This window comes from Daucus carota, chromosome 5 (genome assembly GCF_001625215.2).
Source record: "Daucus carota subsp. sativus chromosome 5, DH1 v3.0, whole genome shotgun sequence".
NCBI lineage: Eukaryota > Viridiplantae > Streptophyta > Magnoliopsida > Apiales > Apiaceae > Daucus > Daucus carota.
This window is the reverse complement of record NC_030385.2, coordinates 4,126,950-4,141,661: the sequence shown is the minus strand read 5'-3', so window position 1 is coordinate 4,141,661 and position 14,712 is coordinate 4,126,950. Positions and strand designations below refer to the sequence as shown.

The following is a 14,712-nucleotide window of genomic DNA, read 5'->3' as shown; positions in this document are numbered from 1 at the left end:
CTGCGATTACGAAGAAAGGTCTTCTGCTTTTTTTAGGGTTAAATTTTGGGAACAGGGAAAAGTGAGATTGGTTTTGAGGAGATTTGATGTATTCTATTGATCCCTATTTAAACTATCCATAGTGTGAAATAGCATCTTAACAAAGAATTTCTTATTGCAAGAATGCTATTATTTTCTATAAAAGAGACATAACTTAAATAGTAAAATACTGATAAAAAAGAAAAATACAATAAGATACATTGTATTCTTATTTTCTATAAGTGAATTATAACTATAATAGAAAGATAAAAAAGAAATATAAACCACATATATTGCTTAAGAAGGAACCAAATTTTATATTCTCTAATTCATTGTATATATGATGAATATAATAAATTTTATCAAAATCCTTGATCTTGAAGTTATTAGTATTAGATGATGATAATAAATATTAACACTTTTATAATAAAGTCGATATATCTTTATACTTATTGTATAAATAAGCAATTATACTCCACATAGTGATTTTCTATCAAGAAAAGAAATTGTGTATTCACATATTAGCAATAACTCATAAATATTATGTGTAATTTTCAATAATTAATATTTAATTGAAATGTTGAAGTCCATACACTCGTGATGGTTGGCATTAATTTACATTTCTTATAAAGTAAATTATAGTTGTAATTTATACAAGTTAATATCTATATTATAAGACGTTTGGATAAAATATGCATATTAATTGAAAATTGTTTTAATATAATTTTGTTTTACAGTGAATTTTCTTTTATTCTTTAAAATGTTATAAAATAATATATGTACACGATTGTTTACTTTCGTATATTAGCTAATTTAATATTTTTAAATTAGAAACATATAAAAATAAATGTAAGAGATTAAAAATGAATCAAAAATAAATTTGAACAAAATATAAATTTAAGAACTTTGCATAGTCATCAAATTAATAAAATATGCATATTAATAACAAACTATATTAATATATTTTTGATTTTTAATGAATATAATTTACAATGTTTAAATTTTATAAAATAATATATGTATATGAATGTTTATTCTCATATGTTAATTTATTACTTTTTTTAATTTGGAATGTGTAAAAGCAAACGTAGACAAACATAGATAATCACATTAAATACTTGTTTCACGTGAAAAATGACTTATATTATAAACTAAACAAAAACTCTCCAAACATCTTATCTAAGGGATGAGAGGGAGTAATTTGTGATAATCGTCATCTTGACTTCTATCAAATTGAAAACCTATAAAAGTAATGTCTCAACTAACCGAAATATATATTGAGAGACAAAATTTAGATACGGCCTAGCTTAACACTCTACCCGCTTCAAAAATATACTTCAAATATACTTCAATTTGAATGGCGATGTTGTTAGATCAATGAGGAACAGGTTTGTGACAGCCGAATACACCAACCTCAAAAATAAACATTTTTAGAGCATTGGTTTCTGATTTTATATTTTATTTCTTTATTTCAGACTCGAGAAAGAGGGCTATACACATGCTGCTGAATAGATTGATTCTGCACCATTGTCTTCTCCACCAACCCCTGTACGTCAATGCTTTCTGGGAAGACCAGCTTTGTCAAAGAAAATGTATAATTTTATTTACACGAGTGACTTTAATGATTTTCCTTTACTTAAAACCAAATGTTGCATCGGGATATTTTAGCTCAAATATATTTGTTTCGTCAAGATTACATATATTGAAGCCGGCCAGAAATGGTGGTGTTATAGTTGTCCACAATGTCAAGGTGAGTTACATAATTCTGAAGGACGATTCTGCTGTACTAGTTGCCAAAAAAATTTCCCAATTGCAGAAAGAAGGTACAAATTTTTGTACTTGCTGCGGACTCGACAAAAGCATTTGATTTTGTTTTACTAGACAGAGCTGCAAAATGAATGATTGGAAAAAATGCGTCCAAACTTTTGTCAGACAATGTTAAGGTTCATCTTAACATTTGTCTATAACTTTTATACATTGTTTTTCTTAATTCTAGACACTGCTCTTATTCATACGTGCCTTGAAGCTTCAAGAATCAGGAGAATATCTCAAAAATATCAAGCAACTGATTGGTGGTGAATTTAAGTTTCAAGTTGAGATAAGTTCTGATAATGTATTGGTCAACAGCAAAATATTTAAAATTAGTAATGCTTATGACAATGAAATGGCCGGAACAAGTTCAGCAGCTACTTTTACTTGTTTTAGTGCTTCCAACTCAATGCAGTTAGTTAACCAGCTGAAATTGAAGACAAATATTACACACAACCTGTTGTATCACATAATTAAGCTATTAGTGTATTTTTACATTTTCCCAAATGTTGTGGAATTGTCTAAAGTTGAAGACAATCCAATTATAGCCAAATCAGTTTCAAAGAAGCAAAAAACGGTCTATTTTATTTATATAGTTTGCTCATCAAAACTGTTATATAAATTTTCAACCATGTGATATGCTTCTACTGTCTTGCAAATTGATTGATGTTTTGTCGTGCAAGGAATTTACGTCAAAAAATCTTTAATGTTTATCTATTTGTTTGATTAGTACTTATGGGGACGTATTATGGTATTGTAAATTGTGTTGTTTTTCCAAACAATAATTTTTGTTTTGAACATTCATCTTGTTGATATTTTACGCAAGATTAGATTTTGTCTAATTAGATACTTGAAAACAATTGTGGATGGTTTGCGTATTTTGTTTTTTGTGACTATGCTTATCAAATTTGGAGTTGATTCAGCTTTTTAATTGAATGAATATATTATTTCCTTACCCAAAAATTATATACTTATATCGTACTTCATATGAAAAGTAAACACACGTGATTATAATCGTTTGCTAACGATAAATATAATTTTATTTAAATTATATTTTGAATTAGATTATAAAATTATAGAAATAAATAAACAACTATAAAAATATAATGCATAACTTATAAACCATATCTAAGATGTCAAACAACTTGCATATTTACCGCGTATTTTTTCATAAACCTTATCTAGAAATAATATTGATACATATTACATAAGATAGAGATTTAATAATAGCCACGCTACTTTATAGATATTTCATAGATAATCGGTAGTCGAGACTACTTTTAATTAAAACCTCATCTCAAACCACTATATAAGGGGGTTGAATTTACTGCATACGATTTGACTAAGAACACAGTATAAATCAAATCAAATCAGCTTTTATTAACTCTTAGAAAAAGTGTTATAAATCAAATCAAATCAGCTTTTATTAACTCTTAGATACACGGCTACATGATATTCATTAATGAATATAATATAAATCATTATCCTAAGATATATCAATTAGAGATTATCTTCTGCAGACCTCAGCTGTCCAATCTTCTTAATGTATATCTTCCTTGTTTAATCCAGATCTTCCCCTGAAAATCAGCCGCCTTTAAACTCCGAAGAATATCCTTGTCCATTATCGATTGGTTAGCCCATTATAATGTGGATTTATACCATCTGCTGAAGGTCTCTAGGCTCACTGCCGAAAGTGGGCCACCTGTAATCGATATTCCACCAAGAAGGTGAGTCATCCGGATGACACATTTGTCCAACGTAAATTCTTTGATTGGAATGCCAAGTCAATAACTCATCTATCGTAGAAAGTACCACATAACATTGGCTCGAATGTTAACCCTTACTTTATCATCCTTCCCCAGCTTCAGCCGAGATAGACGACACTTGGGACACTCTGAAGTATTCTCATTTACGCCCCTATATAGAATACATTCATTCGCCCATGTGTGAATTTTTATATACTCGAGGCCTCAATTTGATAAATTTTTCTTTGCTTCGTATATGATCTTAAGAAAGGATGGAGCCCACAATACAAAGTAGATCACTAAAGAAGTTGTCACTAATACCAAATATCGCTTTGCAATTATGTAATTTTAACATTAAATCTAATAGAGGTTGTTGAGCATCATCCACAAACCTCTTGGCTCGTGCGAGTCTTTATCGTAATCATCAACCCCCCCCCCCGGCCCGGTTATGATATGTTGCTTCACAAACTTCAGCAGCAGCAGCTTCCGATGCAGCTTCAAATGAAGCTGCATTCGGGTCATCTTCATCGGGTGTAGTGTGTTACCCATAAATGACCTTACAGTCTGAGCTCCATGTAAATCCAATCAATATACCCCAAACTAAAACTGTCTTCATACAAATGACCCCTAATTATTTTTGTCGAGAATTTCATGAAATTTACGCATTTGGAGCAGGGGTAAGGTACTTTCTTAGGATACTTTACAATTTTATTCAGCATAATTCAACACCAATTTCATAATCCAACAAATCCCTGTCATTCAAAATTCATTCTTTATCCATATTCAGGAATAGCTACAACCTACCTAATTCTCATTTCAAATTATGACTAATCAAGTAAAATACAATCTTAAAAGCATCAAATTGAATACTCATTTGCACTCTATTAAGATGTTATATGTTTTCTACCATCATTTTCTTTAATTACAGATGTCATCGGTGCCATAGAATAGTGTGACAATGTCAGGGATATCAAAACTATGTACGGAGATCAGAAGATTGTAAAATTTCGTATTACTCATGGAAGGTTATATATTATTTGGACTTACTATATTTGCTAATTTAATAGTTTATTGTAAATTTGAAGAAATTGAATAACTTCATCCATGCATTCTGATATTTAAATACAAATTTTACAAGGTACTCTCATGTGGTTACTGTCTAGGGAGAACTTTCTATAATTGTCATCTTGACTTCTATCAAATTGAAAACCTATAAAGGTAATGTGTCAACTAACCGAAATATATTGAGAGACAAAATTTAGATACGGCCTAGCTTTACACTCTACCGGCTTCAAAAATATACCTCAATTTAAATGACGATGCTGTTAGATCAATGAGGAACAGGTTTGTGATAGCCGAATACACCAACCTGAAAAATAAATATTTTTAGAGCATTGGTTTCAGATTTTATATTTTATTTCTTTATTTCAGACTCGAGAAAGAGGGCTATACCCATGTTGCACAATAGATTGATTTTGCACCATTGTCTTCTCCACCAACCCCTGTAATTCAAACCACATAACATTGTCATGCTTTCTGGGAAGACCATCTGACTTTCTTTATAGGCCTTATGGCCTTTTAACCTAAGCCCGTATGGCTATTCAATTTAGCTCGTATGGCTTTCAACCCATTTGGTTTTCAACTTAGCCCGTATGACCCTTCTTATTTACCTATCTGGCACATCTTGTTTGCCTATCTGGCCCTTTTTTCTTACCCATCTGGCAGTTTTATTTGCCCGCCCATCTGGCCCTTTTGTTCTTGCCCATATGGCACTTTTATTTGCCCGTCCAGAACTTTTCGTGTTTGCCCGTCTCGCATGTTCACCTCCATTTGATTTCACCAGAAAATAGAGAACACAACTACCCCGTGACTTTCTCGACTTCAAAAATCATTGCATTCCAACCAAAAATATCTCTCTCGGACATTCCATCAAACACCTTTCGTGTCTCTGCTTCGACAAAGTGTTCCATCTCGTTCTACATGGCTTCCTGTCTCTCTATCTCATTTTCTGCCTTCAACGAGCTTCTTCGGCATCGCCTCGTCTTTCACAGCAGCCCCTACTACACATGCATCCCATACTAAACATGCAGCTTTGCCACCATCCTTTTGCAACGCCTACCTGAAACTACCTTGTCACACACTTATTCTGCGCCTCCACAACCAGGGACGGCTTCACCACCGCCTGGCTGCGGAATAACAAAACCTGGCTCTGATGCCATGTTGTGATTAAACTAATAATTCAAATAACAAATAAGATGAATATATATATGTACAAGAGCAAATGGACTCCAAAGACTACATTATATTTCTCCTGATATATTAAAAGAGATGACACATAATATATAAAGGCTACCCAACAAAATGATAGCAACTAACTAGTGTCCACCAAAAACTAAACTCCTCGATAAACTCTACTGCTCCATGATCCTAAAAACACTCATTACTAATCCAATACTCTCCAACAATTTCTCTAACTTATCCTCTATTAATAAAACAATTAGTGATTATACTAATTTATTTATTCCAAGTTTAGATTATAGAATATAATTCCAACAAATAATTCATAATTCATGTGAATGTTATTCATTGGTCAGTTACATAATTAGTTACAATTATCATGCTGCGGTTTGTAATCTAACATACATCCCTAACCATTTCTTTAATTTATGTCTATTAGAGTTATAGACATAAATATAGATTGGTAATAATAAAACTGTACTTTTTAAATTACATAAGCAATCAAATTTTTTAATTACCTCAAATTTTTATAAAGAGATGAACAACAGATAATAGATTCAAAAATAAAAGAAGGTGCACCTCTATCATGAACACATCTAGTTTTTCTTCTTTCTTCTTTAAGTCTTCTGGTCCAACTAGATTGAGTTTCCATTGTTATTGTGGTTCTCGTCCTACCATCATAATGTCTACAACATACTATTTTGGATCAGAATTTAACCAAAATTAATATTCACCGGCCAAGAAACAAATTAATTACAATAACAAGTAATATGGATATTATTAGTTCACTGGATTAAATTGTGAATTCAATTTGACCGAATCAAGTTTGTGTATGAGGACAGGACAATACATTTCTTGAATATTGTCTATATATCTTTGTGTGTTATTCCCAGCCTAAGATTTGGAGATGAGCTACCAAACCACTCTTGCTCTGCTCATATTTTGTTTTTCCTTATTTCTCCCGAGTATGGTTTCTCAGCAGAGATTTCCATCAGAAATTATGTCTCGAGTTTCTCTCTTCCGCTTCCTTTGGTATGTGTATCTGAAATGTTGCAGAGAAGAAGCTTGAGCACTTGTCCCATTACTGTTGAGATCAGGTGGCGGAGTAGGCTGGCTAACCTTGATGACGTTTTGTGTGCATACTTGAATCTTAGAACATTCCCTAGAAGGACCTTTTGGTAAAATAGGACCTTCAATAGGCTTAGCCCTTCCTCCTACTGATTTAGTAGCAGACTCTGATTCATCAGGTACACCACGACTCTCATGTACCTTTTGGAACAATCTTTCGGGAATCTTCTTGCTTGAGGCGGGTTTTTTCTTCTTGTACATGGTGTTGGTAGCACTTTTAGCAGCTTTTAGTATCAAGTCAGTAGTATGAATTTCATAGAGACAGCAAATACAATCGTCTTTGCACAGTGCTTGTGTATGCTTGGTTGGCATCTTCGCTTCAATGCAGTGTGCGCACCTACTTTTGTATAATCTGTGCTCCTTGCTTCTCTGTAGTATGGAAGGTAATTCAGGCATGGGGCCATACAAACTCCACATCTGAATTGCTTCGCTGGTGCACTTACCGAATGGGGTCCTGTGATGTGGATATAAATTTTCCTTGTCAGAACCTACCAGAGAATCTGTCGCTGATTCTAAGGGATTGCACAGAACAGACTGCAACTGTCTATTATACACCATTGCTTCTTCTGGAGGAGCCTTATCATCCAGCTGTTTGCCAGCGTGTTGCAGGTCCTTCGTACTCACCCTCTTATGCTGATCTCGCACACATCTCAGCTCTTCTCTGAGCTGCCTCACTATATCCTCCGCTTCCCTAACCTGTGCTTCGAGTTCTTCAATCCTCTCGTGTTGATTCCGAGATGCCATATTGGCTTCACTAATCTGTAAATATGGTACCGTGTGTCAATACACTGTGATTAAAACTATAGGATATCCACAGATAGAAAGTGAACACCAACACAAAAGGCAAAAGAATCTTGAATAACTAATGCAACATTCCTACTCATATTGTTCCCATTGTTAACAGAAGAAGCTCCCAAAAAAACCTAGTTTCAAAGTCAATCACAATCTTAAGAGAAACCTAGAGGGGCGCACATAAATAGTAGCTATCCCCAATGCCTCATAAAAAACTTACAATGTAAATTGAAAGTTCGAAACCCAACAAATATTTCAAAATAATAATGTATAAATCGATATATCACAAAATGTGCCTGTGTGCCGTGAAAGAGAGACCGAGAAACCTGGTGATTGTACACCGGTATCTTTCTACCAAAACAATAATTTGATTGTATTACAAAAGTTCTAAAATTCCATAATAAAAAACAATCAATAAACGCACACACATTTGAGCAAGAAGTTATATCTCAAAAAAAAACATTTTCAAGCACAGACATATAGCAATATGTAAAAACCAAATTAAGAAAAATACCTTATCATCCAACATTTTATTCAGCCTACTCATCATTTGAGCCGATTTATCTTTTGTAACTTGCAGTTCTTGCTCAAGTTGTTGAGCTTTTCTCTCTGCAGCCAGTACTTTCGCAGCTTCTTGGTTAGATGTATTCAAGAACCCATCAGCATAAGTGTTTTGCAAGGCCAGAAGTGTCTGCAAAATAAAAAATAAAAAGACAAATCAAACCATCAAAATATCAACCAAACAGGCATATACAATTATTTGAACAACAGTGGAGTTTCTAGATAGAAAATCAGATCAAACCCATTAAAAAGGTCGATTTTTTAATATTAAAGAATCACAAAATACACAAAAAAAAAAAACCACAAAAACAAATCAGGTGGGGTAGTTCTTGGAGATGGTGCTTCTGGTAGTAACACAGTTTCGAAATTAGGGCAAGGCTCTAGTATTGGGGTTGCCAGTTTTCATTACCTGGTCTGAGTCCATATGCGATTAAGAAGAAACGTCTGTGATTTTTTAGGTTTAAATTTTGGGAACAGGGAAAAGTGAGATTGGTTTTGAGGAGATTTGATGTATTCTATTGATCCCTATTTAAACTATCCATAGTGTGAAATAGCATCTTAACAAAGAATTTATTATTGCAAGAATGCTATTATTTTCTATAAAAGAGACATAACTTAAATAGTAAAATACTGATAAAAAAGAAAAATACAATCACATACATTGTATTCTTATTTTCTATAAGTGAATTATAACTATAATAGAAAGATAAAAAAGAAATATAAACCAAATATATTGCTAAAGAAGGAATCAAATTTTATATTCTCTACTTCATTGTATATATGATGAATATAATAAATATTAACACTTTTTTAATAAAGTCGATATATTTTTTATCTTATTGTATAAATAAGCAATTATTTATTTATGTTTTTCATACAAGATTATTTTTAGCTATTATCTTACTATATAAATTCATCTGACAAATTATACTGTATATAGTGATAATGCCTTGAAATACGTCAATGGGATCAAAATACTGTATTTAGTGATAATATGAAGTATTTTCTATAAATTTTGATAATGCCTTCAAATACGTCAATGGGATCAAAATATAATAACATTAATTATCGTTTCTTCATGTAATATATATTCATATGAGTGTTAGTATTTTAACCAAGCAATATTTTCTACCTGAGGCAAAACAAGGGTTCATTTTTTATTTCTCTGCATCATTTTATTATTGTAGATAGCTTGACCAAATATTTGATCAACCGTCTTCTATAGATACATCTCGGACAACATGGAGGATCAAGGTTCGTGTTACACGCATGTGGGCTTCAACATCTAGTCAACTTGTGAACCTGGACAGAATTTGAAAGGCTATAACCTCATTCTTTTTTATGAGAATGTAAGTTTTTTTAATTTGCAGAATCACGACATAAATTTGTTATTGATGAATTGTAGAAAATTTGTTCATTAATTTATTTTTTTCATCATGTAGAATTCTCACGTGCATTCTTTCGTATTTCCCAACAACTGAAAACCAATCGGAAAGGATATCAAAGAAGGTGGTATTTACCTAATATTCAACTTCTACACCAAAGAAGCCACTAGTACTATGAGGCGGACAAGTGCAACAATAATAATTAACTTTTAAAACTCTACTATACGGTCCAGAAGATTCTGGGTGATGACTTTATGATTGCAAATCACAAGTTTGAATTTGTTGATCTCGGTGATTTATATAATACGCGTTGCAACCCAGTACGAGCAAGAGAAAAAACAGTCTTTCTCTACAGGTTGAGCGATTTAGTATATGGATTTAGTATATAAATAGATAGATAGATTTTACAATATCAAATTGAATAATCATTTGCCCTCTATTAAGATGTTATATGTTTTCTACCATCTTTTTCTTTAATTACAGATGTCATCGGTGCCATAGAACAGTTTGAAAATGACAGGGATATCAAAACTATGTACGGAGATCAGAATATTGTAAAATTTCGTATTACTCATGGAAGGTTATATATTATTTGGACTTACAATATTTTCTAATTTAATAGTTTATTATAAATTTGAAGAAATTGAATAACATCATCCATGCATTCTGATATTTAAAAAACAAATTTTACAAGGTACTCTCATGTGGTTACTGTCTCGGCAGAACTTCCTATAATCGTCATCTTGACTTCTATCAAAATGAAAACCTATAAAGATAATGTGTCAACTAACAAAAATATATTGAGAGACAAAATTTAGATACGGCCTAACTTAACACTCTACCAGCTTCAAAAATATACCTCAATTTGAATGACGATGCTGTTAGATTAATGAGGAACAGGTTTGTGACAGCCGAATACACCAACCTGAAAAATAAATATTTTTAGAGCATTGGTTTCAAATTTTGTATTTTTATTTCTTTATTTCAAACTCAAGAAAGAGGGCTAAACCGATGTTGTAGAATAGATTGGTTCTGCACCATTGTCTTCTCCACCAACCCCTGTAATTCAAATCACATAACATTGTCAATGCTTTATAGGAAGACCAGCATTGTCAAAGAAGAGGTATCATTTTATTTACACAAGTGACTTTAATGATTTTCCTATACTTAAAACCAAATGTTGCATCGGGATATTTTAGCTCAAATATATTTGTTTCGTCAAGATTACAAATATTGAAGCCGATCAGAAATGGTGGTGTTATAGTTGTCCACAATGTCAGGGTGAGTTACATAAATCTGAAGGTGCACCTCTATGATGAACACATCTAGTTTTTCTTCTTTCTTCTCTTTAAGTCTTCTGGTCCAACTAGATTGAGTTTCCATTGTTATTGTGGTTCTCGTCCTACCATCATAATGTCTACAACATACTATTTTGGATCAGAGTTTAACCAAAATTAATATTCACCGGCCAAGAAACAAATTAATTACAATAACAAGTAATTATATGGATATTATTAGTTCACTAGATTAAATTGTGAATTCAATTTGACCGAATCAAGTTTGTGTATGAGGACAGGACAATACATTTCTTGAATATTGTCTATATATCTTTGTGTGTTATTCCCAGCCTAAGATTCGGAGATGAGCTACCAAACCACTCTTGCCTGCTCATATTTTGTTTTTCCTTATTTCTCCCGAGTATGGTTTCTCAGCAGAGATTTCCATCAGAAATTATGTCTCGAGTTTCTCTCTTCCGCTTCCTTTGGTATGTGTATCTGAAATGTTGCAGAGAAGAAGCTTGATCACTTGTCCCATTACTGTTGAGATCAGGTGGCGGAGTAGGCTGGCTAACCTTGATGACGTTTTGTGTGCATACTTGAATCTTAGAACATTCCCTAGAAGGACCTTTTGGTAAAATAGGACCTTCAATAGGCTTAGCCCTTCTTCCTACTGATTTAGTAGCAGACTCTGATTCATCAGGTACACCACGAATCTCATGTACCTTTTGGAACAATCTTTCGGGAATCTTCTTGCTTGAGGCGGGTTTTTTCTTCTTGTACATGGTGTTGGTAGCACTTTTAGCAGCTTTTAGTATCAAGTCAGTAGTATGAATTTCATAGAAACAGCAAATACAATCGTCTTTGCACAGTGCTTGTGTATGCTTGGTTGGCATCTTCGCTTCAATGCAGTGTGCGCACCTACTTTTGTATAATCTGTGCTCCTTGCTTCTCTGTAGTATGGAAGGTAATTCAGGCATGGGGCCATACAAACTCCACATCTGAATTGCTTCGCTGGTGCACTTACCGAATGGGGTCCTGTGATGTGGATATAAATTTTCCTTGTCAGAACCTACCAGAGAATCTGTCGCTGATTCTAAGGGATTGCACAGAACAGACTGCAACTGTCTATTATACACCATTGCTTCTTCTGGAGGAGCCTTATCATCCAGCTGTTTGCCAGCGTGTTGCAGGTCCTTCGTACTCACCCTCTTATGCTGATCTCGCACACATCTCAGCTCTTCTCTGAGCTGCCTCACTATATCCTCCGCTTCCCTAACCTGTGCTTCGAGTTCTTCAATCCTCTCGTGTTGATTCCGAGATGCCATATTGGCTTCACTAATCTGTAAATATGGTACCGTGTGTCAATACACTGTGATTAAAACTATAGGATATCCACAGATAGAAAGTGAACACCAACACAAAAGGCAAAAGAATCTTGAATAACTAATGCAACATTCCTACTCATATTGTTCCCATTGTTAACAGAAGAAGCTCCCAAAAAAACCTAGTTTCAAAGTCAATCACAATCTTAAGAGAAACCTAGAGGGGCGCACATAAATAGTAGCTATCCCCAATGCCTCATAAAAAACTTACAATGTAAATTGAAAGTTCGAAACCCAACAAATATTTCAAAATAATAATGTATAAATCGATATATCACAAAATGTGCCTGTGTGCCGTGAAAGAGAGACCGAGAAACCTGGTGATTGTACACCGGTATCTTTCTACCAAAACAATAATTTGATTGTATTACAAAAGTTCTAAAATTCCATAATAAAAAACAATCAATAAACGCACACACATTTGAGCAAGAAGTTATATCTCCAAAAAAAACATTTTCAAGCACAGACATATAGCAATATGTAAAAACCAAATTAAGAAAAATACCTTATCATCCAACATTTTATTCAGCCTACTCATCATTTGAGCCGATTTATCTTTTGTAACTTGCAGTTCTTGCTCAAGTTGTTGAGCTTTTCTCTCTGCAGCCAGTACTTTCGCAGCTGCTTGGTTAGATGTATTCAAGAACCCATCAGCATAAGTGTTTTGCAAGGCCAGAAGTGTCTGCAAAATAAAAAATAAAAAGACAAATCAAACCATCAAAATATCAACCAAACAGGCATATACAATTATTTGAACAACAGTGGAGTTTCTAGATAGAAAATCAGATCAAACCCATTAAAAAGGTCGATTTTTTAATATTAAAGAATCACAAAAACCACAAAAACAAATCAGGTGGGGTAGTTCTTGGAGATGGTGCTTCTGGTAGTAACACAGTTTCGAAATTAGGGCAAGGCTCTAGTATTGGGGTTGCCAGTTTTCATTACCTGGTCTGAGTCCATCTGCGATTAAGAAGAAACGTCTGTGATTTTTTAGGTTTAAATTTTGGGAACAGGGAAAAGTGAGATTGGTTTTGAGGAGATTTGATGTATTCTATTGATCCCTATTTAAACTATCCATAGTGTGAAATAGCATCTTAACAAAGAATTTATTATTGCAAGAATGCTATTATTTTCTATAAAAGAGACATAACTTAAATAGTAAAATACTGATAAAAAAGAAAAATACAATCACATACATTGTATTCTTATTTTCTATAAGTGAATTATAACTATAATAGAAAGATAAGAAAGAAATATAAACCAAATATATTGCTAAAGAAGGAATCAAATTTTATATTCTCTAATTCATTGTATATATGATGAATATAATAAATATTAACACTTTTTTAATAAAGTCGATATATTTTTATACTTATTGTATAAATAAGCAATTATTTATTTATTTTTTAAATAGAAGATTATTTTTAGCTATTATCTTACTATATAAATTCATCTGACAAATTATCCTGTATATAGTGATAATGCCTTGAAATACGTCAATGGGATCAAAATACTGTATTTAGTGATAATATGAAGTATCCTCTATAAATTTTGATAATGCCTTGAAATACGTCAATGGGATCAAAATATAATAACATTAATTATCGTTTCTTCATGTAATATATATTCATATGAGTGTTAGTATTTTAACCAAGCAATATTTTCTAACTGAGGCAAAACAAGGGTTCATTTTTTATTTCTCTGCATCATTTTATTATTGTAGATAGCTTGACCAAATATTTGATCAACGGTCTTCTATAGATACATCTCGGACAACATGGAGGATCAAGGTTCGTGTTACACGCATGTGGGCTTCAACATCTAGTCAACTTGTGAACCTGAACAGAATTTGAAAGGCCATAACCTCATTCTTTTTTATGAGAATGTAAGTTTTTTTAATTTGCAGAATCACGACATAAATTTGTTATTGATGAATTGTAGAAAATTTGTTCATTAATTTATTTTTTTCATCATGTAGAATTCTCACGTGCATGCTTTCGTATTTCCCAACAACTGAAAACCAATCGGAAAGGATATCAAAGAAGGTGGTATTTACCTAATATTCAACTTCTACACCAAAGAAGCCACTAGTACCATGAGGCAGACAAGTGCAACAATAATAATTAACTTTTAAAACTCTACTATACGGTCCAGAAGATTCTGGGTGATGACTTTATGATTGCAAATCACAAGTTTGAATTTGTTGATCTCGGTGATTTATATAATACGCGTTGCAACCCAGTACGAGGAAGAGAAAAAACAGTCTTTCTCTACAGGTTGAGCGATTTTGTATATGGATTTAGTATATAAATAGATAGATAGATTTTACAATATCAAATTGAATAATCATTTGCCCTCTATTAAGATGTTATAT

General features: G+C 32.7%; 2 protein-coding genes across 2 annotated transcripts; both read right to left on the bottom strand.

Moving 5' to 3' along the window:
* Nucleotides 1-6,785: 6,785 nt before the first annotated feature.
* Nucleotides 6,786-8,715, bottom strand: LOC135152676 (uncharacterized). Its single transcript, XM_064093282.1, has 4 exons — nucleotides 8,701-8,715; nucleotides 8,245-8,421; nucleotides 7,775-7,861; nucleotides 6,786-7,697 (listed from the first exon to the last, which is right to left on the bottom strand). The coding sequence occupies exons 1-4, from the start codon at nucleotides 8,713-8,715 to the stop codon at nucleotides 6,786-6,788; spliced, it is 1,191 nt and encodes a 396-aa protein (XP_063949352.1).
* A 2,669-nt stretch (nucleotides 8,716-11,384) lies between these two features.
* On the bottom strand, nucleotides 11,385-13,298 carry LOC135152675 (uncharacterized). The gene is made up of 4 exons (XM_064093240.1): nucleotides 13,284-13,298; nucleotides 12,844-13,020; nucleotides 12,374-12,460; nucleotides 11,385-12,296 (listed from the first exon to the last, which is right to left on the bottom strand). Exons 1-4 carry the CDS (start codon nucleotides 13,296-13,298, stop codon nucleotides 11,385-11,387), a joined length of 1,191 nt encoding a protein of 396 aa, XP_063949310.1.
* Between the last annotated feature and the right edge of the window lie 1,414 nt (nucleotides 13,299-14,712).

Coding starts and splice junctions, on each gene's coding strand:
- LOC135152676 (XM_064093282.1), bottom strand. Junction 7,862..8,244: donor ATAAAATGTTGGATGATAAG/GTATTTTTCTTA, acceptor CTTTGAAACTAG/GTTTTTTTGGGAGCTTCTTC. Junction 7,698..7,774: donor AAGATTCTTTTGCCTTTTGT/GTTGGTGTTCAC, acceptor CCATATTTACAG/ATTAGTGAAGCCAATATGGC.
- LOC135152675 (XM_064093240.1), bottom strand. Junction 12,461..12,843: donor ATAAAATGTTGGATGATAAG/GTATTTTTCTTA, acceptor CTTTGAAACTAG/GTTTTTTTGGGAGCTTCTTC. Junction 12,297..12,373: donor AAGATTCTTTTGCCTTTTGT/GTTGGTGTTCAC, acceptor CCATATTTACAG/ATTAGTGAAGCCAATATGGC.